Source organism: Squalius cephalus, assembly GCF_949319135.1.
Source record: "Squalius cephalus genome assembly, chromosome: 16".
Classification (NCBI taxonomy): domain Eukaryota; kingdom Metazoa; phylum Chordata; class Actinopteri; order Cypriniformes; family Leuciscidae; genus Squalius; species Squalius cephalus.
The window spans coordinates 33,336,215-33,361,429 of NC_137137.1; the positions used below are offsets into that span (position 1 = coordinate 33,336,215).

General features: G+C 40.6%; 2 protein-coding genes across 3 annotated transcripts in view; one reads left to right on the forward strand and one right to left on the reverse strand.

Moving 5' to 3' along the window:
* Positions 1 to 3,223, reverse strand: part of fkbp15b (FKBP prolyl isomerase family member 15b) — a 37,944-nt gene extending 34,721 nt beyond the window's left edge. The window contains exon 1 of one of the 2 annotated variants that reach the window (XM_079896243.1): positions 3,000 to 3,223. In XM_079896243.1, coding sequence (XP_079752369.1) covers positions 3,000 to 3,049 — 50 coding nt within the window. In that variant the 5' untranslated portion in view covers positions 3,050 to 3,223. The remainder of the gene's footprint in view (positions 1 to 2,999) is intronic. The other variant, XM_079896242.1, reaches the window with a different exon arrangement.
* A 576-nt stretch (positions 3,224 to 3,799) lies between these two features.
* On the forward strand, positions 3,800 to 24,328 carry LOC307174345 (uncharacterized protein; the record flags this gene model as incomplete). The annotated part of the gene is made up of 10 exons (XM_079898104.1): positions 3,800 to 3,889; positions 9,053 to 9,183; positions 9,354 to 9,501; positions 9,585 to 9,648; positions 9,781 to 9,893; positions 10,415 to 10,490; positions 10,748 to 10,895; positions 12,123 to 12,223; positions 22,223 to 22,279; positions 24,071 to 24,328. Exons 1-10 carry the CDS (start codon positions 3,885 to 3,887, stop codon positions 24,326 to 24,328), a joined length of 1,101 nt encoding a protein of 366 aa, XP_079754230.1. The 5' UTR covers positions 3,800 to 3,884.
* Between the last annotated feature and the right edge of the window lie 887 nt (positions 24,329 to 25,215).

A 25,215-nucleotide genomic window follows, 5' to 3' on the forward strand; every position in this document is an offset into this window, starting at 1 on the left:
TGATCACTGACATCAATGTTATATATATCATCATTTCGTCCAGCACTAAAACTTGTATAGTTTTTTGTCAGTGTTTATTTAAAATCCAATTAGGCAGAATATACGATGGTAAATATTTAATTGATGAGTTGTCAAATTACAATAAATAACAATACAATATAAATTCAGCCTATTGAGACAAAATGAGACAAAATGATAACTGCAAATCCACCTTTCTCTGCCTGGATCCAGTTGTTTCTGTGATTTGCAGACTTAATTTGTTTAATTCATATTTGTGTTATAATGCATTTGTCTAATTTGCTTCTTTTTATTATTTTAATAACAAAAATAAAATAACAAAAATAACTATGTTGTGATAAATATGTTTATCGTGAAATAAAATTGTATTAAAAATGTATAAAAATAAAAATGTATTAAGACACTTAAAGGTTTCAAACTGAAAGGGGGGTCAACAAGAGAGTCCTGCGGCCGGGGAAATGTATAACAAAAGTATAATTAAATAATTAAATAAATAACATAAAAGACTAAAATTAATAAGTAAAAATATATACTTATAAACTATACAAATTTATTAAAATAAACAAATTATTAAATAAATTATACATCTAACTGTACAGTAGTTTAATGAGTAGAATTTATTTTTAATGTAGCTTGAAAGAAGAGAACATAAATATATATTTAAAATATTTTGGCATATCCACAGTATAAACTGGGTCTTTATACAAGACAACATATAGGTGACATTTGAATTCCCTCACATGAGAATCGTCATATTTAGGGACCGCGGCATTTAAAGCATTGAAAACCCCCGATTTAAGAAACACTGACACAAAGAAATACAATGTCTAGCATTATATAAACCAAAGTTAGATCTGAGAAAACTAGCAGAATTAGTTTGCGGATGCCATTTGTTTTGATATTTTGCTGTATAATGCAATCCCACTGAAACATTAATAGGGGTGATTTAAAGGTCCCGTTCTGCGTGATCCCATGTTTCAAACTTTAGTTAGTGTGTAATGTTGCTGTTAGAGCATAAATAATATCTGTAAAATTATAAAGCTCAAAGTTCAATGCCAAGCGAGATATTTTATTTAACAGAAGTTGACTACAAAAAACGGCTCGATTGGACTACATCCCTCTACTTCCTTCTTTAGTGATGTCACTAAAACCATTTCTTGACTAACCTCCGCCCACTGAAATGCTCCCTCAACTCTACTGGCTACTTGCACACTTCTTATAACTTAGCCTACTGTGTTTACTCAGCTCTTACGGTGATTTTCTGAAGTAAAACTGACGCTTCATCTTTTGTGTGATGTACAATAAACTTTATTAAACTCATCAGTACATGTTTGATCATCATTCAGACAGCAGACTTGTAGGCTATTAATAAATAATGGATACATAGCCTACAAGCAGATGACAAATACGTTATAATAACCGTAATTAAACTACTAAACTATACCTGTTTCATCTCTATACAGCACTCTGACTCTGTAGGCATTATTGTCCGACTCGAAATGAACGCCATTACTGAGAGGCATAGACAGTATATAAACTGGACACAGCGACCCCATAGGTTTCAACGGAGAGAAGTTGAAGCACATTAGAAGCAGTCATTTCCTGATTGCCAGGCGTCCTGCGCAGACTCAAACTGAGCTTGACGACGGGGATGTGACGTGAGCAGCCCGCCTGACAGTTGTAAGTTGTCTAGTAGCTGTGCCAAACGAAATCTGAACCATTCCCTTCCGAATCTTGCAGAGATGGAAAGCGTGAGTAGGATCTGTCCATGAGCTAGGAGCAGGAGCAACGTCATGACTCTCTATGGCCTTCTCCTTTAACTTTATGCCTCCGCGTCCCCCCGATTGACTGCGAGCTTCTCTTCCTGTCTCTACGGTAATTTCCAGAGAGTCGCGTGGTTTTGACGCAATCGTTAGCCTACTTTTACAAAAACTGCTTCTACGGGGCCATAACGCAAGATACAAGGTAATGGAGCCTTTTATACATTGTCGTGTTTCTTTAGAAATAAATAATGGACAAATGGAGTCTTTAAACGCCTCAGATGTAAAGTTATTCGCTGTCAAAGTGACGCCAAAATGAATGGAAGTCAATGGGATGCTAACAGCAGGTGAAGGCTTGTTAGCCAATGGCGGCTCCCGGGGGTACCTTCAAACTAATATGAAACGCTTACCCACTGCTGAGAGGTTCTGATATTATCATCATTCCGTGAGATGAATTTGTCCTGAGAGACTGAGCGCGAGCTCGTGAAGCTCCGCCCCCTGTGTCGTCCAGCAGCAGCTCATTTGCATTTAAAGGGCACACACTAAAACAGCTCGTTTTTCTGAGCCCCAAAAAATGTCAATTTAAACATGCTGTAAAAAATGATCTGTTGGGTATTTTGAGCTCAAACTTCACATACACACTCTGGGGACATCAGAGACTTATTTTACATCTTGTGAAAAGGGGCATATAACGGGACCTTTAATGCTTTTTAGTGTTTAGTGATGTTTTTAGAGCCACCAGTGGGCTGTGAGATTTGGGAGTTATTATTAGCTAACAATATAACCTATATTACTTCATAAGCTGAGATGATTTTAGTGAAGCTGAAGAAAGAAACACCCAAACCAAGAGTTACAGGACAGTTAAAAGACCAGACATCATGTGATCAAGCAAGTCATGCCAGAACAAATGTAACATTCAAGTGATGAATGTTTAAAACAACTCGTTGTTTTATTAACACAACAAACGGTTCACTTGTCTGTTAATGTACTTTTGTCGCCAAAAAAGTTTCTGTCATCCATAGGAAAGCTGCAATATATTCGCTATATTAGTAGCCATGAGTGACACTTCACTTTCGGTTTCTATTGCACAATAAGTGCATTAGTTGTTTCAGGTCTAAACATCTAAATCAAATTTATTTCGATAAATAACCAGCTGAATGAGGTTTTCCTGGAGACTTTCGCCTGCATGATTGTGTCTTTGTCCGTCAGGAATTCACTCACCCTCCAGTGGGAGACAGAAAGTCTCCGTCCTCGTCGTCTGTTCCAAACATGCCTCTGACTGATCTTCACACCGCGAGACTCTAATGTTACTTATATTACAGATATGAAGTAATGATCGCCTGCATGCGGTGAGGAAATAATATTAACATATAATAATTCTTTCCAAGTCGCTTCCTGGTTCTGCTGGTGTCAGCTGACCCGCCACATGATCACGCGCGCTCTACGTCACGCAGCACTTCCACTCACTCAAATCAAAGTTTTGTTTTATTTTAATCTGGACTGGCAAATTATTTTCAATAGATAAATCAGGTTTCTTGATATTATTTTTCTTGTTAACTATTGTACTATAACTTGTTTATTGTCTGAAAGTTTGTCTGTTTTTTGTATCTTACGTTTGTTAAAATTTGCAAAAAAAAAAAAAAAAAAAAGGAAATCTGAAGTGAAAAATAAATAAATAGCATGACTGAAAGACTGAGGGACTCTGGAGTATTGTTGTATTATGTTATGACAACGATGATAATTGTTGTTAATGTTTGTTTTTTTCTTCTTCAAGCATTAAAAAAACTTTTTATTTTATTTATTGTATTGTGTGTTTGTATTTTTTTTCTCTAAAACTATCTTTATATACCTGTTAAATGTTGAAAGCTCGAATTAAAAAAACAGCGCGAGAAAAAAATTGTCATAAAAGCTAAATCTAAAATCTAAAAGAATGTTCAACGGCTCTGGTATTGCATTAGTGCGCGGAAAGTGAAAGTAGCCCCGTGACCTATTGCTGCTGCTAAGCAACCAAACTCTACACAAGCAGAGACACACGTCCGTTAGCGTTAACGACTGCGAGTATGTAACAGTTAGCCTACTGTGATTTTTTTATTTATTTTTTAGCAAATGAGGTAAGTGTTTAAAAGAATATTTCATGTTTGTGCGTATGTCCTGCTTTGATTTGGAACAAATAACAAGAACGAATTCAATCCAATTCAGTTTTTGCTCCACGAATCCTTTTAAATAGAAAACAAACAAACAAAACAAAAAAAGACAGTTGACGGATTGTCGTTTTGTTTAATAATCGTCACATTGTCATTTTATTCAGTAATTAAATTAATAAAAGCCTGTGGTGTGGTCATTGTGGATGTATCTTAGGCCAACTAATAATATTGGCTAGAAATAGTTAGTATATGCTAAAAATCTTTGAACACTCACAGAAAATATATAATATTGTGTTCTAATATATAAAATATAATATTTAATATTTGTAGGTTAAAACTCATTTAGAAATATTTGATATTATATAATATTATGTATACTACGGGGCTGATTGGTTGACCTTGGTTCTCACTTTGGTTCTGAAAAGGTGTGTGAAAAACTAGTTCCAGCAGGTTTTGACCGCATTACAGTTCTATATCACTTCGCCAAATTATCTCAGTTATTTCAAAGGTCTTTACAGCCGACAACAACAAAAGAGCCAAAACACACAACCACACTGACCAAACAAATAAATATAGTTTTCAAACAATAGGATAAAAACGACAAATTATTTCCATGTTTTTTTGCCACAGAATTACGTTTTATTCTATATAGAAAGCACATACTCTCTTTCTCGCATTCAAACACACTCACACACATACAGTCCGGACACACACTCGCACAGAAACGTGTTGTCAGCGCTGCTCTGACGATTTTAGCAGTAAAATAAGTTTAGCAACTTAAAATCTTCATGACATCTCACTAGCGATGTAATAACGGCGCTGTTCTTGAAGCAGATAAACTTAGTTTCGCTATTTTTAAGGACACAGTGTCAGGAAGCATACAACGGATCCAGTAGCGAGTCGAAATAAAGTTTATTGTAAACAGTCAATAGAACAAACAGAATAGCCGGCAAATAACGGGCATCCAGCAGGTCCTAGGAAACACGAGAACTGCAGAGTAGAATCCAAGCAGGGCAGAGGAGAAATGACGCGCCGTGATATCCTCAACACAGGCAGAACGAAAACAGGAGCTCCGTGCAAACAGAGAGCAGGACCAGAAACTGCACAGAACAGATGTCAGCACAGGAACCAGCAAAGCAAACGATCTGACACTGAACAGGAGTAACACAGCCCTACATATAGGACTAATAAACGAGACACACCTGCGACTGATCTGATCGCTCGTCAGCGCAGCTGACGCTGATAGGCAATCAGATCAGTGCAGTACACACAGAATGAGCAAGCAAACCGTGACATTACCCCACCCCCTAGGAGCGTCACCTGACGCTCTCAGAGGGTCCTACCTGGCGATTGTAATCATCGATAAGGGAATAATCCAATATGTCCCGGGCAGGAACCCAGCTCCTCTGGACCGTAACCCTCCCAGTCCACCAAGTACTGGAATCCATGTCCCCTCCGCCTTGAGTCCAGGATACGATTAACCGAATAGGCTGGTTCCCCATCTACGATTCGCGGCGGTGGGGGAACCGGGACAGGCGGATTAATAGCCGAACGAAAAACTGGCTTGATTTTAGATACATGGAAGGCGGGGTGAATCCTCCGGTATGCCGGAGGAAGTTTGAGACGGACCGTCACCGGACTAAGGATCTTGGTGATGGTAAACGGGCCGATGAATTTAGGAGCTAATTTTCTACAAACGGAGCGGAGAGGAATATCAGCAGATGAAAGCCACACTTTTTGACCAGCGACGTAGACGGGAGGTCTCGACCAGTGGCGATCGGCCTGGACCTTAGTGCGCAAACCCAACTGGAGAAGGGTCATCCTGGCCGTTCTCCAGATGTCTCTGCACCCCTGGACGAATTCGTGGGCAGAGGGGACCGCGATTTCAGATTCCAGACTAGGAAAAATTGGTGGCTGGTACCCTAAACTACACTCAAACGGAGATAGGCCCGTGGACAACACTGGTAATGAGTTATGCGCGTACTCAACCCATGAGATATGCTGACTCCAAGAGGACGGATTCTGTGACGCTAAACATCGCAAACCTCGTTCCAAATCTTGGTTGGCCCTCTCCGTCTGACTGTTGCTCTGGGGATGAAACCCAGAAGAAAGACTGACATTCGCCCCCAGCAACCGACAAAACTCTCCAAAATTTGGATATAAACTGGGTACCCCTGTCAGAGACCACGTCTGTCGGGAGGCCATGGATACGAAACACGTGGTCTATGACAGCAACTGCTGTCTCTCTGGCTGATGGTAATTTGGGCAGAGGGATGAAATGCGTAGCCTTCGAGAACCTGTCCACCACGGTTAAAACCACCGTGTTACCCTGTGAGGCAGGGAGACCTGTCACGAAATCTAGCTCAATATGTGACCAGGGTCTCGAAGGAACTGACAACGGTTGAAGGAGCCCAGCAGGAGGGCGAGTGGAAGACTTACAACTGGCACAGACCGAGCAGGCCAACACAAAACGACGAGTGTCGCGAGCCATAGTTTGCCACCAGAACCGTTGCTTAATGAGAAAAATGGTACGATTGACTCCTGGATGACAAGCCACCTTGGAACAATGACCCCACTGGATGACGTTGGACCGCAATTTCTCTGGCACAAATAAATGACCCGGTAGACATCCAGGCGGAGGCACTACCCCATCTAAGGCCGTGCGGACCTTCGACTCGATCTCCCAGGTCAACATTGAAACCACACAATTACGTGGAACGATGGACTCGGGAGAAACCGGGCGTTCAGATTGGTCAAAAATGCGGGACAATGCGTCAGGTTTGATGTTCTTGGAACATGATAGGAAATGGAAAAATCAAACCGACCGAAAAAAAGTGCCCACCGAGCCTGCCTAGAGTTAAGTCGTTTGGCGGATCTGATGTATTAAAGGTTCTTGTGGTCGGTCCAAACAATGAAAGGTACCCCCGAACCCTTCAACCAATGACGCCACTCCTCCAAGGCTAACTTGAATGCCAACAATTCTCTATTACCAATGTCGTAATTACGTTCAGCGGAAGACAAACGATGAGAATAAGCGCACGGATGAACCTTGCCGTCCACGGAGGAACGCTGGGAGAGAACCGCACCTACCCCCACCTCTGACGCATCGACCTCCACCACAAACTGACGAGAGGAATCAGGGGCGACAAGAATGGGGGGCTGAAACAAAGCAGTCCTTGAGTTTGGAGAACTCTGAACAAAGAGTTTGTGAACAAAGAGGTGCCCTGCAGCCTCTCGAAGGCTGAAGACATCAGTGGCAAAGGATAAGTATTCTTTACCGTGATGCTGTTCAGCCCTCGGTAATCAATACAAGGACGCAGGGAACCGTCCTTCTTGCCCACAAAGAAGAATCCCGCCCCTGCAGGAGAAGAGGAAGTTCAGATGAGTTTGGCTGCCAGAGAATCAGAAATAAATTTCTCCATGGCCTCCCTCTCCGGAGTGGAAAGAGAGTATAATCTGCCCTTAGTCGGAGACGTACCTGGTAATAAGTCTATAGCACAGTCATAAGGACGGTGCGGAGGAAGAGAAGCAGCCCGGGACTTACTGAACACCTCCTTCAGGTCGAGGTACTCCCCGGGCACGTTAGACAAATCTGCCTGCTCATCCTGCAACACAGAACAAGACACAGAAGAACAAGCAGACACCAAACAAGACGCATGACAGTTTTCACTCAAAGTCATGACGCCAGTTTATGTGAGGGTTGTGCAGAGTGAGCCAGGGATGTCCCAACACCACAGGAGCAAATGCCGAGTCAATGAGTAGAAAGTGAATCTCCTCGACATGGTTACCCGACGTGATAAGACTCACCGGTCCGGTGGAGTGGGTGACCGATGACAGGAGTTGCCCGCCCAGTGCATTAACCGAGATGGGGTGAGTGACGGGAATAATTGGAACTCCCAGATGACATGCCAGGTCATGGTCCATAAAACTCCCCTCTGCACCAGAGTCCACAAGAGCCTCACACCGATGATAAGAGGACTGTCCCACTGCAGTCTTACCGGAAGGAGCGTTGCTTCTCGAGAGGATTCATCCCAGGAAATGCCACCCGTCAGTAACCTCTGTTCTACTGACGGGTGTTGGATTTCACCGGGCACTTGGACACGAAGTGACCCCCGGCTCCGCAGTATAAGCACAGTCCTTGCGCTCTTCTGCGCTCCTTCTCCTCCCTAGAGAGACGAGCTATGCCCACCTGCATGGGTTCCGGATCGAATGAGGGACCGACCGCATAAAGTTTATTGTAAACAGTCAATAGAACAAACAGAATAGCCGGCAAATAACGGGTATCCAGCAGGTCCTAGGAAACACGAGAACTGCAGAGTAGAATCCAAGCAGGGCAGAGGAGAAATGAGCAAGCAAACCCGCGAACTGTGACACACAGCTGCTTAACGCTGTTGAGAAACGCACAGACTCAGGTAATTCACACACGCTTAACCTCTCTCTCTCTCTCTCTCTCTCTCTCTCTCTCTCTCGCTCTCTCTCTGTCATAACTGCATTAATAACTACTACATTAGTCTGCTATCAGTGGCTCTAAAATTATGCATTAGCAGCGAAGGCTTAGGATGAGATGCGTATGAAATTAGTCCTACACAAGAGCGTTTTAAGGACAAAAACCTGACAAATGTCTTGATACAACATCTGAACAATGTTTTGAGGTGTTAACCGTAGTATAAGCGAAATAATTGACTCCATTACCACCTCGGGTGTGCATTATTTTCGAATAATTCTGTGGCCCAATGTCAATTATTCCTTACATAAAATATAATATTCATAGGCTAAAAAAGATTTCTTTTCACTCACAAATCTAATAGGTTCAATGCACTTCTTTGAAAACTAAAATATAAATATTTATATAATATTATATAAAATTTAATATTTATAGACTAACACTCATTAAGAAATATAGAATATTATATAAAATGCATAAAAACTCATATAAAATTCAGATCAAAAACTCATAAAATCTCACAAATCTAATCATGTTCAATGTGCTTCTTTGAAAACTAATATAGAAATATTTATATCATATATAAAATATAATATTTAATATTACTAAAACTTATCAAGAATAATATTATATAAAATGCATTAAAAACTCATATAAAATCTCATCTCTTTTCCCTGGTGTTTCAGTGATGTGGATGGAGCTCACTGTTTTAGGGTGCTGTGTTCGCACCCGTGCTGCTGGGACACCGAGTACCGAGGGATCCGAGGAATCACACGCCTCACTCCAGCACGCGTCAAGAGATGCTCTCTCAAAGACCGTGTGTTTGCGTTGCATTTCTGATAACTTCTGCACATCTACTTTCTCACTGGAATTCACTGAATGCCTGTGATTTCTGCATAATGTCCTTGTGTCACATAAGCTCCTATTCATTAGAAGTTTGCTTGTATAATGCCATAATGTTATTCTGCCTTCTTGTCACACCAGCAGAGATCTTTCCATCTCTGAGTGTTGTCGATGTCTCTGAATGGGCTGGACGGAGGAGACCGATTACAGAAAGGCCGTTATACAGCGCTGACACAGAGGAATCTTTGAATGATCTCACCATACAGACAAAAGACACTGGAAAGATCAAGAGGTGAGTCTAATACGTCATGGCAGTAGTAAATCAGTAAAGTCTTCAAAACTATTATTATTCCATCTCTGGTTATTTTCTGGCAGGGCAGATCTTTCCTTCCCAGAACCCATTTCCAGCACGCTCACCGATACACAAAACAAAATAAAGGTATGTGGGGACTTCCAAAATATGCATTTTCATTTTTGGGCGCTTGTCGGGCGTGGAATGTGTGAGAAGTGATGTACTGTAGTCTGGTGATTGATTGATCAGAATGAGTTAAATTATGACTTGTTTTTGCAGGTAAATACTGTTCACATCAGTCCTTTCACAGGCTGTTCTGAGTTTCCACAGTGTCCAGTGGTCACATGGGTTCCCAACCCGCACTACAAGCCTCAGTGGCTCCACCAAAACAAGTAGGCCTGACCTCACGATAATTAATTATATCAATAATTGCTTCCCATTGTATCAATAAACTATCACTCTTAGAAGAAAAGGTTCTATATAGAAGCTTGAAGGTTCCATCATGGGATCATTTTATGAATTTAGTTTTCTATAATTCATTTTGGCTTAGTTAATTTTTAATTCAATTTTATGAATTAAACAGCTCGTAAACATACTTTATCATTAGAAAAAAAAAATTCAATAAACATGAAAGTATTATGCAACCATTTAAGACATTTCTCCTTATATAGAACCTTTTTCTTTAAAACAGAGTCAAGAACCCTAGAGTTCTAAATGAACCTTTTTTTCTAAGAGAATACAGACTGGATATATATATATCATATTAATAGTTCTGCATATTATAGCACTTTTAAAACCACATCTGTGAGTATTTATGAGTATGAATTGTATATTTAATAATTCACATGTACAGAGTAATTTTTTATTTGCAATGATCTTTGTTAATGTTCGGCATCTGCTTTTCACCTTAAAGGTCTAAATCTCCAAGCATTGCTATAAAAGAGTTAATCTGCCTTCCATCTTGTCAAATGTCCAAGTCATCCAAAGCGGTGAGTAGTTAGGGAAGGGGTCTGATACGTTTATACAGCCATGATAATATTTATTTATTTATTTTTCTTTTATTTGACAGGGACATTGCAATTAAACATAGTACAAAACAAGTTAGTAACTGATGCTATGCAAAAAGAGTTTATAGGTAGAGCTAATTTTCAACTCCATGAAAATATGAAGGCAGAGCACTTTTTTAGAGATCATAGAATTGGTAAATTCAAAATAAATATATTTATCATTCCCTTTTTCTTTTCAGGCTAACCTGCGGAAGAGGTGTAATGTTGGTAAAAGGAGGGAGCAGAGAGGGAGTAACTGGACACTAGAGAGCGCTGGCACCCCACGGCGGCTGGGCATCGGCTTTCCTCCCATCCCGAATCATCTCTCCCGCAACATTCCCTTCAAAGGTCAGCACAGAAGCTTCGGGATACAGCTGTCCTTTGCCTAACTGATATCAAGTAAAAGAATTCTCAGTTTTGTAATTTAAATGGAATATTAGAGCATTACCAACTTAACAAAATGAATGCATGTGGCCATGCCAGCAAAACAGCCAATAAGGCCTCCAGAGCACAATATATAATGTAAATTTAGTATTTTAGTATTTTTGGTATTTTGACCAGCTGAGAACTCGTGTAGAGCTTATTAAATGTGTAAAGGAGTCAAAACAGTGTCAGGAATCCCTCCGTCACACACACACACACACACACACACACACACACACACACACACATCTGCTGCAAGGAGACGCGGTTCTGATGCCTGTACTGAACTGTGATGGGCAACATCACGACTATGATGAGAAAAACAGTCCTTTTTAGGGTCGCATCTTCCTGTTTTTGGTTGGTTTACATGTCTTTGGTCCATATTGCATTCAACCGCACTAACAGAGCAATCACACCAGGGTTTGGTTAATCCAACCAAACATGCCAAGGGTGAACACACCCTAAAAGTCCCCCTGTGGTGAAAATCCAGCTTTTAACGTTGTTTAGGGTTAGGTTAATGTGGTGTCAATGTGGTGTTTTTAATGTGCTTTAAGTCAAACCATGTGTAAATTCATAAGTCGACACCATTGCTGAGTATTTCCTCCTTAAAACTGCAGTGAACCAAAGACAGTCTCAAAAACACGCTTTGAAATCGCTGGGTGTTTCTGACGTCACAAACTACCTTGTAACCAATCAGATCAACGTGTGATCGCCAACCAGTGGATCTCTGAGCTGAGTGAGTGAGTGGAGGCAGGGCTCATTTGCATATTCATAGAACCGCATATACTAAATGAGGCAAGGGTGTCGAGTTACATTCAAGATATTGTAAGGCATGAAGAATTTTAAACATGTCATTTCGGTGATCAAAGATGAGTTTTAAGGGATAAAATGATTCAGGGGGACTTTAAAAAAAATCTGATTCCGCTTTGATCCCAGAGGCTACAGTATTTGCACTACTTGCACCAGATGCTTCATAGGGTGAAGTCAGGTAAACTGCTTGACTTTTTTTGGCCAAATCATCTAGAGCAGCATTGAAATGTTTCTCAATGTGCTCTTTTGTGTCACAAAACCACAATTTTACTGGATTTCATAATATGTCTGTTTGTGTATTCTTTCCTTTTCTTTCTGTCTCTCCCACTCATCTAACCACAGATAGTGGGTGTGGATCACTGGACCAAAAACTCCCAAGCCTAACCACAACACACCCAAACCATCACCGTCTCAGTGCGACCTTAAGCCTGAGTTTAGGATCAGTGACGTGCTGGAGAGGCAACTGAAACAGACCTATAGATGGGTCTAAAATCTGCTGAATCTGTTCCATAAGTCGGTAGTTGTGCCCAGTGATTCAGAGGTGGACAGAGTACACAACTTCCTTACTTGAGTGAAAGTACAGCTACTACTGGTCAAATATTACTCTGTTACAAGTAAAAGTTATAAAGACCGATTTTTACTTAAAGGTATAGCGGAGGATTTTCTTTTTCCGGGTGGATCATCAAGACTATTGGTCCTCCTAAGTGTCAATCATTCTGGTGATATGTTCACGTAAGGCCGTCGTACGTGCTCGTGCACACGATTCACACGATGGCGTGCGCTCAAAACACAGGTTGGGCTTCCCACTGATGCCTCAGTCGCGAAGTTTCTACTTGACAGGTAAAGTTTGGCATGCTATTTGGAGAAATCCATTTAAAATCACTGCTAGTAAAAGTTAATGTAAGCTATGATTAGCTCGTGCACACGTTTAATAGGCGTTCCCTCTCGGGAGCAGGTAGAGTGTTGCGCATGTGCATTTTTTCAAAAAGTGGAGAGGGCAGTTCTTTTCTAAAATTCGGGAAAATCCTCCGCTATACCTTTAAGTAAAAGTACAGAAGTACTTGTTTTTAAAAGTACTTAAGTATCAAAATTAAATTTCAATGCATTGTTGTATTATTGTTGCATTGTTGTGTGTAATACTTTACAGTACCTTATGCCTCTGAATCTATGCCTGCCTTCCCTCATATCAATATCACATTTATTTCTAGAACACAGTTCCAGTAGTGGGATTGAATGTGAGATTGAACAGCAGGTGGCCAAATCAGGGAGATTCAAATCTTAACTTGCAAAGTGAATAAATTGAATTTAAAGTGAGTTCAGCTGATATGTGCTGCATGTATAAATCCACATTTTACAACTAATAACATACATTGTTACATACATACTCTATTATTCAAATGTTTGCCATCAATCTCATTTATCTTTTTAAAGAAATCCATACATACCCTGCCAAAAAATCCAGCATTTCTTCACCAGCTAGAATGCTAAATCAGAACTAATCAGCAAAACCCAGCCTGGACAAACATCTGTTGAATTCTTGCTGGTTTGTGCAGAATTTTTCAGCAGGATATGCACAACTAGATATTTAGTATGTAGTTAAAATTTCAGTTTTCTGACTGGAGTAATGGTGGCTAAAACAGGGCTTTGCCAGCATAGTCTATTTATTAAATATATAAAAATTGAATTATGTAACAATCATTTAAAATTCTACTGTATTTTGTGAACAGTAGGATATTTAAAAATGGATTGTTTAAATCTATATTAAATAAAGATTAACTAATAATTAATTTAGTAATTAATTAAACCAAGTTAATAATTATGTTGCACCAAACTTTAATCTTTGTTTTAAAATAAACACACTTTTAAACACAATTAAACCAACATTTCATCCCTGGTTTTTATTTGAATTTAAAATAGATTAACTTTAATCCTGTCGCTCCATTATTTTATACTGTGATTTAAATTCCAGTTTGGGATTAACTTTAAATTTACAGGTGAGGAGGTTTACATAATGTATATTTTTTATATCACCTACAGTTAAAATTAACAGTAGGTGAAGATTTAAATCACATTATATATTTTTTATTTTATTAAGTAGTGCACAGCTTATTAAAAAAAACCTAGATCTACAAATTTAAACTTTGCTTTATTTAATCCTTATTGGTGCAACCCACCGTTAGTGTTTAAATTGTTTTAAATAGTACTTTAAATAATACTTTTAAATAGTATATAAATAATAATAATAATATGCATTGGTGAAACATCTACTATAACATAATAAAATGTTGTAATGCATTTGTTGCTTGCAAAAAAAGTAATTAATCAGAATATTCAGCTACTTTTGATTGGCCGCCAGTGGAGAAAGAAGCTTTTTGGGTTCAGATGGTGTAGTTACTACATCTACCGGCTGCTATTGCTAACAGGCCAAACCTTGACCCTTTGGTACAAACACACACACAGCTGCAGTGTCCTCCCCGGGTCGCTTCTCACACCCAGCTCTGTCTCTGTTCCAGGTAACCTCCCGTCTCACCGCACACATGACCACACGCCCATTGCACTTGTTTTTCCATTCGCACAGAGATTTTAAGTGTGTTTATATAGGAGAGAATGGGCGAAAAACACTGTGAGAGAGTGAGTTCTGTGCACTGGGATTTCCACAGTTGACATCCAGGTTTGTTCCTCACTGTTCATGATGCTGAGACACAGGCCAGGTGTGACCGACTACAACTCTGGGTGACATGTGCATCCATCCACCCAAATGAAGAGGTCATTTACTGCATGGATAGCATGACATTTGTTTGTCAGCGAGGTTCCTCCCATGTGTGCAGGTGTTTCCTTTAATTATGCATCTGAATCATATCATTTATTATGGCTGTTTTCAGAATTAAATATTAATTTGCTACTTAGGCTACTGGATGATACAGTATGTATTATACACTTTCTATTATAGTAAAAAATAGTCATTTAATTATCGTATGTAATTTTAATATGTAAGAATTATGACAAAAGCAATGTGTTAATATAAGTTCTAATTAGCATCAAACACATGCAATTTGCTCTTCCTTTTTACATTACTTTATGTATTAACTAAAATTCTCACATGACCTCATGAAGTCACTAGTGTTATTCAGCAAGTTGTCATCATGGAAATAAACTGTTATTTCGCATTTTAATAAAAAAATTTACAATCAAATCATGAGTCAAGAATTTTTTTTTCTATTTCTTTTTCATTTGTCACACTGGAAATTAAAGGTCTAGTTGAACACATTGCATTGTGGGATAAGTAGTATCCCAGCTAACAAATATATGTTCTAATAACCTTTTGCTGTTATTTCTAAATGTTTTCTGAACTTTCAAAATGTTTTTTTTTTAAATGCTTTAAAAAATGTTTAAATCATTCTGCAAACAGTGCTGTAATGTTACTTTTGAATGTTCTCTAAACATTCTGAAACAACATTCTAAAAAAATTCCACAAACAATATATAGAACGTTTTGAGAATATTATTAAAGCCCAGTGCTGTAGTAGGTGATCCGGGTACTTTTCGCCTACTGTTTTATAAATACTATGAACTCAGATATACTCGCGCCCATACTGTTTTTCACCTACTATATTGTATGGAAGCGGGGCTGTAGTCAAGTCCACCTTTGTCGAGTCCAAGACCAGGACTAGTCAAGACCGAGGCCAAAAAGGTTCGAGTCCAAGACCAGGACTAGTCAAGACCGAGGCCAAAGAGGTTCGAGTCCAAGACCAGGACTAGTCAAGACCGAGGCCAAAGAGGTTCGAGTCCAAGACCAGGACTAGTCAAGGTCGAGTCCAAAGAGGTTCGAGTCCAAGACCAGGACTAGTCAAGGCCGAATCCAAAGAGGTTCGAGTCCAAGACCAGGACTAGTCAAGGCCGAGTCCAAAGAGGTTCGAGTCCAAGACCAGGACTAGTCAAGGCCGAGTCCAAAGAGGTTCGAGTCCAAGACCAGGACTAGTCAAGACCGAGTGCAAAGAGGTTCGAGTCCAAGACCAGGACTAGTCAAGACCGAGTCCAAAGAAATTCGAGTCCAAGACCAGGACTAGTCAAGACCGAGTCCAAAGAGGATCGAGTCCAAGACCAGGACTAGTCAAGACCGAGTCCAAAGAGGTTCGAGTCCAAGACCAGGACTAGTCAAGACCGAGTCCAAAGAAATTCGAGTCCAAGACCAGGACTAGTCAAGACCGAGTCCAAAGAGGTTCGAGTCCAAGACCAGGACTAGTCAAGACCGAGTCCAAAGAGGTTCGAGTCCAAGACCAGGACTAGTCAAGACCGAGTCCAAAGAGGTTCGAGTCCAAGACCAGGACTAGTCAAGACCGAGTCCAAAGAAATTCGAGTCCAAGACCAGGACTAGTCAAGACCGAGTCCAAAGAAATTCGAGTCCAAGACCAGGACTAGTCAAGACCGAGTCCAAAGAAATTCGAGTCCAAGACCAGGACTAGTCAAGACCGAGTCCAAAGAGGATCGAGTCCAAGACCAGGACTAGTCAAGACCGAGTCCAAAGAGGTTCGAGTCCAAGACCAGGACTAGTCAAGACCGAGTCCAAAGAAATTCGAGTCCAAGACCAGGACTAGTCAAGACCGAGTCCAAAGAAATTCGAGTCCAAGACCAGGATTAGTCAAGACCGAGTCCAAAGAAATTCGAGTCCAAGACCAGGATTAGTCAAGACCGAGTCCAAAGAGGTTCGAGTCCAAGACCAGGACTAGTCAAGACCGAGTCCAAAGAGGTTCAAGTCCAAGTCAAGACCGAGTCAAACTGAGACAGTCAAGACAGAGACAGAAAAAAAAAAATCTCTTCATGACCACGTACTTAACTATTGATAATTTTATGTGATGTGAGAGACAGCATATCTTCTATTCTAAGATAATAATTTTGCATTATTATTTGTAATGATCAAAAAGCATGTGTGCAAAAAGCACTCGGACGAGACCAACTAAAACTTTCGGTGAGACCAATGACCAAGTCCGAATGTAAATACCAACAAGTCCAAGACAAGTCTGAAACGATAGATAAACGTCTCGAGTCCGGACTCGAGTAGGCTAGGCTACTACACCACTATATGGAAGTAAGCATAGCTATTCGGACAGAGCACAGATAACTTTGAACGATCTATTAATGATACTAAGATTTGTTAATAAATTTGAGAGAACCTCGCCAGAATATTTCCTATTAGCTGGGATTGAGAGTGTGTTCTGGTGTACTGCACATTTGAGAAAATGTTGTATGTTATCCACGCATACAAAACATTTGCATAAAGTGCACTGTATACATAGCCTACTATATAATCCACAAATAGTATAGATTAGTGTGCTAGTACAAACAGCATGTGTCTCTTAAGTTGGTCAGGTGGCAATGCATGACTGAAACAAACACATCTCAGAAAGACAAACCAAGCCACTGCTTTACTTCTGAACAGAACTGCAGTAAAGTGCTAGGCACACAACGCGGCTAGACACGTCATTGACTGACAGTGTTTGTTTTGACCAGACACTCAAAGCCATCAGACTGACCACAAGCCCCTCTGGCCTTCAAACACACTGTGATAAAATGACAGATTTGTGTGGTTGCTTGGAAGAGGATCTCACAACATCCTACTCCTAAAGTAGTGCCCCGCTCACTCCTATCTGTCGTTGCATACTGTTTCACTTTTGTTATATTCAGTGCATTGTGCATTTCCGTTAGCAGTACACTAGTGTTACATTCCAGATTTAAGTGAGGTTGTGTGTGAGTGAAGCTCCTTTATTAAGCTTTCTAAAGTGTGTGTGTGATTATATGTGTTGACCTAATTGCATCAGGTAAGCTTTGACTTTGCAGAGGATAAAGGCGTCTTTTGAGGGCCGGTGACTCAGGGAAAGTCTGAGAGCCTCCACAGGCAAACAGATTTCCTTCAGGCCGGCCGTCAGCTCTCATAGTTAAATTAGCGTAAGAACCAACCAAGCCGTTTAAGCAAATAGATGACCTGATGGGAAGCGAGTCATTAAAGAGAAATAAATAACTGCTTGTGGGATTGTGGATTGTAAATGTGCTGTAGCAGTGATGTGAATCAGTTTCTTGCATTTCTTGTATTTGCTCCATTTGCCATAATTATCCAGCAGGACCATTGCTAGGAGGCAATCGGGAACATTGTGCTGGTCCCACTATGGTACAGGCATTAATCTGGGTTCAAAATGTTCGAAAATGCAATTGCAATTTCTGTCCTGCGTCAAAACATGAGTGCGACCTGAAGATATTTAGCTAATGAAATGATCGTGTCAGAAGAATAGCATGAGAACTTTATTATGTCTGGTCTCTTGTATCATCTCAGAGAGCTTTTACTATGTTTTACGCATGTGCATTGAGGTGATTTAGCATTTTTACGCCATCTCAGTGTAGTCGAGAAACTTTTGAAAAGCACGGTAATATTGATGGAGAGTGTTTTAAAGGGGGTAATATGTCACCTTTAAAACACTTTCCGTCAATATTACCATGTTTTTCAAAAGTTTATCGTCTACACTGAGATGGCATAAAAATGCTAAATCACCTTTTTACGCCATCTTGCCCCTTTTCACAAGATGTAATATAAATCAATGGTGTCCTCAGAATGTGCCTGTGAAATTTCAGCTCAAAATACTGACAGATAATTTATTATATCTTGTCAAATTTGCCCCTTTTTGGGTGTGAGCAAAAACATGCCGTTTTTGTGTGTGTCCGTTTAAATGCAAATGAGCTGCTGCTCCGCGTCCGTTCAGAAGACGATCGATACTTTTACACGAGCTTCGGATACAATAGCAAAACACACAAATAATCTCGCTCATCCAAAATCTCAGAAATAACAGTAGCGAGTGCAGCCTTACGGAGAGACTCAGGAAGAGTTTCATGTTTAGACGCACATGGACGTTTCTGAATGGTTAGTGGATACATGTGTAGTTGTTGTGGAGATTAATCTCATCGACTTTCATGTACCGTCATGTTTAACTTTTACACAAGTTGACACAGTTCCCTGAGGTCTTTATAAGACAGCTGTGACATTTTTTAGTCAAATAGTGTTCAGTGCTTGTCCATGCTTTGCTGGAACTTTTGCCATTGCGTTAGAACTGGTTACACTGTTGTCGCTTGCGAAACCAAATGGCGGGTAATATTATAATAAGATCTCCTTTCTACGTCACAAGGCGTGCGAAATCTGATTGGCTTATTTTTTGACATGCTTGCAGAGAAAGGCTTACCAAACCAGTTACTGTTTCACTTTTCATGTTTTCTGTGTTGGAAGATGCACGAGGGACCCGATTACAGCACTTAAACACGGAAAAAGTCAGATTTTCATGATATGTCCCCTTTAAAATAAAAATGCTGTTTTCAGTCATGTAGATGTGGCCACAGATGACTCATTTGGGTCCTGAAGGGGCTCACCCATAAAATAATATCCTGGGCCTTGTGAATTTAGTTAGTTTGATAAAGATATGGCCATGAGGTCAACGTTTACAAGCAGGCTTTCACTGTGTCCTGTGTGAGGATGTGTTCTCAGCAGTGTTTGTTTGCTGGTAACTCTCTGTGATAACATTTTTCCTCATGAAATCAACAGGCTGTGCTCTGTAGGAGAAAGTGGTTTTCCCCGTTGCGTTCCTCCTCAAACAGCCAGGCCTGTGTGAGAGCGCATTGCCTCAGAAACCCCGACACTTTACACGCTTTGAAAACACTGTTTACCTTATTTTCTGTGTGCTCAGCACTGCATACGCAGCCAGATTCACCAGTAGAATGAAAAAATTGGGTTTCTGGACACTGGATTCTTACAGTGAAGTGAATCGACTTCAGCGAGACGGTCTGACAAACCCATAGACATCCAGATCATCCTTTTGCAACTAAATGGCAAGACCTGCCAAACTAGCAAGCTGTAATCTGATTGGCTAGCTTCTGTGTGATTTCTTGATGTCAGGATGAGGTCTTCCAGAAAACACTTAAAGTCCCCCTGTGGAGAAAATCCAGCTTTTAATGTTGTTTATGTCTATGTGGTGTTTTTAATATGCTTTAAGTCAAAGCATGTGTAAATTCATAAGTCGACAGCATTGCTGAGTATTTCCTCCTTAAAACTGCAGTGAACCAAAGACAGTCTCAAAAACACGCTTTGAAATCGCTGGTGTTTCTGACGTCACAAACTACCTTGAAACCAATCAGATCAACGTGTGATCGTCAACCAGTGGATCTCTGAGCTGAGTGAGTGAGTGGAGGCGGGGCTCATTTACATATTCATAGAACCGCGTATATTAAATGAGGCAAGGGTGTCGAGTTACATTCACGCAATTTTAAGCCATGAAGATGTTTTTTTTTTCCCACTAAAAAAAAACTTTAAATATGTAATTTTGGTGATCAAAGATGAGTTTTAAGGCATAAAAGTATTGACTACAGGGGGACTTTCATTATTTTATATTTTAATTTAAGTGTCTCTAATACAACGGCAAATTTGACATCCTTCTCTCTTCTGACCAACATTATCAATCTCTCAGTCTCAATGTTTTTTGCTCTTTTGAAAAAAATCTCTATCATGGATTTTATTATTTTGCTATTGATGCAAATGGGACCACAAAATGATATTACCCAACTATGCGTTATAAACATATTCTGATGCTTGTGTAAGTTATAGCCATCATGGCAGCAGAAATTCACAAATGATGGAGTAGAGCATTACAACCAGGCATTGGGTGTAATCGTGTACACTTTTACATTTTTAAAAGCTAAATCAGTTGTCAAATTGTAATTCATAACCAAACCCTGGTATTTTGCGACGGAGAAGCTATTTTTTTGAATGTGCGAGACATTTCATTAGCACCTATGGGTAAATAAAACAAACACTATTTGCGCTACAAACTGATGTGTTTATGATAATGAAATTAGAATAATATGATAACAATTAAAAGTTTGCAATATAAAGCAGTATAACAGACTGTTTTGTACAACTGGAAGCGAATGACACCAGAAGCTAGACATATTCAAGTTACAAATGACTATGAAAAATAAGGTGGATAGAGAGGGAAGGAGGGATTTTGTTCAAGAACAAGAGCAAAAACTTATGGACCCTTAGCTTGCCAAAAAGATGCACACTCATACTCTGAAGTGCTTTGCATTTTTGTGCACTTACACACACTGTGCAGAACTAAGCTCTCGCACACCTGTTCATCTGAAAGAACGGCGAGTTATTGCTGTGCATCAGCAGTGATGAAGGAAGGAGGTGATCTCAGAGGCGCTTTCATCACTGCTATTAGAGCGAGAGAGACACGCATGTCTCCTTATGCATCTGTCAAGCCAACACAAAGCCACATTAAAAAAAAAAATCTATGAAATTATCTTAATAACTATTTCCATAGAAGCTCCAAAACTTTCTGTTGATCATTAATATGATCATTGTTGATCATTAATATCATTGATCTTATTTCAAGATTATGGAAATATTAAGGTATTTGGACTGGCCTGTTGTTGTTAAAAAGTAACTTTCACTCTATCAAACCCTTGGAATCATATTTTCCACACAATTTAGGGATTTACATTTCGGGTTATCATTCCAGGGACACTTATGAAATCAGCCATCTTACCATGTTTGCACTGTGTCTTGAGTTTATAATCTTTCACCATAGAGACTACAGCTCTGTTCTAAAACCAAGTGTCCTGCCTTCTAAGGGCACGTTCATCCGGGATGCTCTCTTCCTTCTAAACACATCATGAATGGAGCAGAGTACAGTTATTAAATGCCTTTTTTTTAAAAAGTTGAACTTCTTTTAGTTTGACAGACCATCTTAAAAATCCTTTACCAAAATGACATATTTAAACGTTTTTTCCTTGAAAAAAAAAAAGATTTCTGCCTTAAAATATCTTGAATGTAACTCGACACCCTTGCCTCATTTAGTATAAGCGGTTCTATGAATATGCAAATGAGCCCCGCCTCCACTCACTCACTCAGCTCAGAGATCCACTGGTTGACGATCACACGTTGATCTGATTGGTTACAAGGTAGTTTGTGATGTCAGAAACACCAGCGATTTCAAACAGGCTGAAACAGGCTGTTAAAAGCATAGAGTCCATCGCTCCATATACCATAAAACAGTCCATAAGAATCCTTGTGTTGAAGCATCCCAATGTGAGTGTCCACCAGTGTATACACAGTCTAAAAGTAGTGATAATTCAAAAGCTTGAAGTGGTGTCTGGAAAGGTGAGTCCACAAGTGGTAACTCCACACTCCAGAAAAGCGATTGGTATCTATTGTGCACCCTGTTTGCTTGCCATGCTGCTCTCTTTATTCAAGTGTAGTTCCTGCTTACCAACCATACATTTCTTAAAGACACACACATTTAAAATGTTAAGTGGAATAAAATGGAAACATGCAAACCAATTAAAACTCTATTATACATAAAATAATTGTACTGAATAGAGCAGTAAAACATGTCTCTTATGTGACAGTGTCACAGTGTGATCCCCCGGGAACCGATGCTCTCGGGAGATCTTCAGGACGTCCTGGTGAGGAATGTGTGTGACCTTTGACCTGTCAGCGAGGGCTCTGTGAAGCGCAGCTGATTCGACACACCCTGACGTCTGACTCCAGCATTTGTGAGATGAAGCTTCGGCTTGATAGATTGTGAAAATGAACATTGCAAAAGTGTTTTATTAAATGGGTGGTTGATTATGATTTAACTTTTTTAACTTTAGTAAGTGTGTATATGTTGGTGTTTGAGCATAAACAACACCTGCAAAATTACAACGCTCAAAGTTCAAAGCAAAGGGAGATATTTTCTTTAACAGAAATTTGTTTTTAAGGACTAATAAACGGCTGGTAGAGACTACTCGACATTCCTCCTGGGTTAGTGACATCACTAACCCTAAAATGTACATAAAACCCCGCCCCCTGAACACGATTTATAGATTATCATGACAGAATATGCTAATCAATGACTAGAAGATAGTTAACTCCACATCAGCTAATTCATCAACTAACAATTCAGAAATGTCCTGTTGCATTTTACATGTTGTCCCTTCTTCTTGTGTCTCTCCATCTTTGTCCAACTCCTGTTTGAACATAAAAGGCTAACATTTTTTGACATTTTTACTGCATGTGTATGTGAGGTAATCGGAGCTGTTAACACATGAGCTCTTGAAGCTCCACCCTCTGCGCCGGGAGCAGCAGCTCATTTGCATTTAAAGAAACGCACAAAAAAACGGTCTGTTTTTGCTCACCCTCAAAAAGTGACAAATTTAACATGCTATAAAAAAAATATCAGTGAGGTATTTTGAGCTAAAACTTCACATACACACTCTGGGGACATCAAAGACTTGTTTTTCATCTTGTGAAAATGCATTATAGGACCCTTTTAAACATTACCTAATTGTGTTCTAATCCTGCAGATGGTTCTTTTAAAAGTTTATAATGTGTCAGCGTTGCTATAATATCTCTCTGTAAACATATCCTCGCGCTCTGTTTTGCTTCTCCCGGTGAGTCAGTCATTGAAGCACAAATTCCATTACAGTGCTTTGGAAAAAACAAGCCTGCCATCAAACACACTTCACACACCCAACGTCCGGCTGACTCACTGCACCCTCTTATCCATCTTTGGCATTAAATTATGTGTTTACAAGCACACTGGCCTGAATAAAGATAACTGGACTGACATAGACACAAACACATAAAGCCTTTAATGAGATTTTTTATTAAGTTCTGTGGAACAAAGTTTCTAGTTTATACATTACACGATTTTGTCATTTCTGAAGAAATATCTGAAGTGTGAGTGACGCTTGCTGTGTAAAAGTAGGATGTTTGGGTGGTTGCAGGTGCTTACTTAGAGCCCACCCCAAATATAATACATGAATATGATATTCTGGTCATTAAATGTGACTTATGAAGCCCTGACAGCAACTGTCACGGTTCATGAATTCGCTGACTCGTTCTCTTTCCCCGTGTGTGTGTGTGTGGGTATGGCTGCTGATTGCCGCTGATCAGATCATCAGCGCCAGCTTCTGCTGATCAGCTCTGCTATTTAATGTCCTTGCCATCCGCCTTGTGTTTGTCAGATCGTTTGGAGTTCCCGGTGTTCGTGTCCTGGTCCTGGCTGTCTTTGTGGTCCCTGCATTTCGTGTCTAGATTACGGGTTCTGTCTTCCTGGTCGCTCTTCCTTGTTTTCCATGGAGGATTGGGTTGCCCATTTGCGTCCCTGCGCTGCCAAGAGAGACTGTTCCCGGGCACCTCTATTCATCGGACCCACGTCATCCAGTTGTTTTCACACTCGCTACTGAATCCTCTTTCATTGACCCTGACAGAACGATCTGACCATCAATGGATTCAGCGAGTGCGTCCGATCTAAGAGAGTTTCTGTCCAACAACAGTGCTCACATGGATCATCAAGAGGAACAGATGGCTGTTACGGGTCGCGTGGTGCAAGCCTTGGTAGCGCAGGTGTCCGAGCTCACCAACCAACTTCAACAACTGAGAGCGCCGACTGCGCCACCCCCGCCGTCCGTTCCTCCCACTCCTCCAAACAGCAGTCATCAGCATGTGCCGTGCCTACCTACTCCTGAAGCATACTCTGGTGAGCCTAACTTCTGCAGAGCATTTCTAACCAAATGCTCGTTCTTTTCTCTTCAGCCCCTGACGTTTTCCACGGAACAGTCTAAGGTCCCGATCACACCTAACGCGTTTTTCAGGTTCGAAAACGCGAACCTGTAGATCTTGGTAGTTACGGTTCGTGAAGTCGTTAAGCTCCTGGTAACCTAACCCGCGAGAGCACCACAAGTTTATCCTCCATCATCGCACTCTCCGGGCGTTCAAGCAACTGTAGCTTTCATCACTAAAACGGAAGGCCCGTCTCTCCATTCATTCGATTGGACAGTGGAAAAAAATGCGATGACGTCGGGCGCTTTTTCCACTTGGAGTTGCTTTTTTTCAACTTCAAAAAAGCGAGGTGCAGCAGGCGCATAAACAGCGCGCAGAACGCTCGCTGCCATAGGAAATCAATTGAAAATAGGCGCCTCTCACTGCAAAAAACGCGTCAGGTGTGATCGGCCCCTAAGGTGGCATTGGTTATGACGTTACTGTCGGGGTGCGCGGCTCAGTGGGGAACGGCGGTGGGGGAGAACCAAAATCCGTGCTGTTCCTCGTTCCAAGCACTCTCCGAGGAAATGAGGCGGGTCTGTGATCGCGAGGCGGCCCGCCTGCTCATCGATCTTCGGCAGGATAACAGACCAGTCTCGGACTATTCCAACGAATTTGGGACATTGGCAGCAGAGTGCAATTTGAACGAGGAGGCGCAGTGGGACATGTTCCTGCATGGGTTGGCTGACCGTATTCAGAAGGAGATCTTCACGCTGGAACTCCCCACGGATCTCGACGGACTTATTGAATTGGCACTGCGTATGGACGCACGACTACAGCGATGGGAGCAGCAAGCACGCCAGACTTTGGTTTC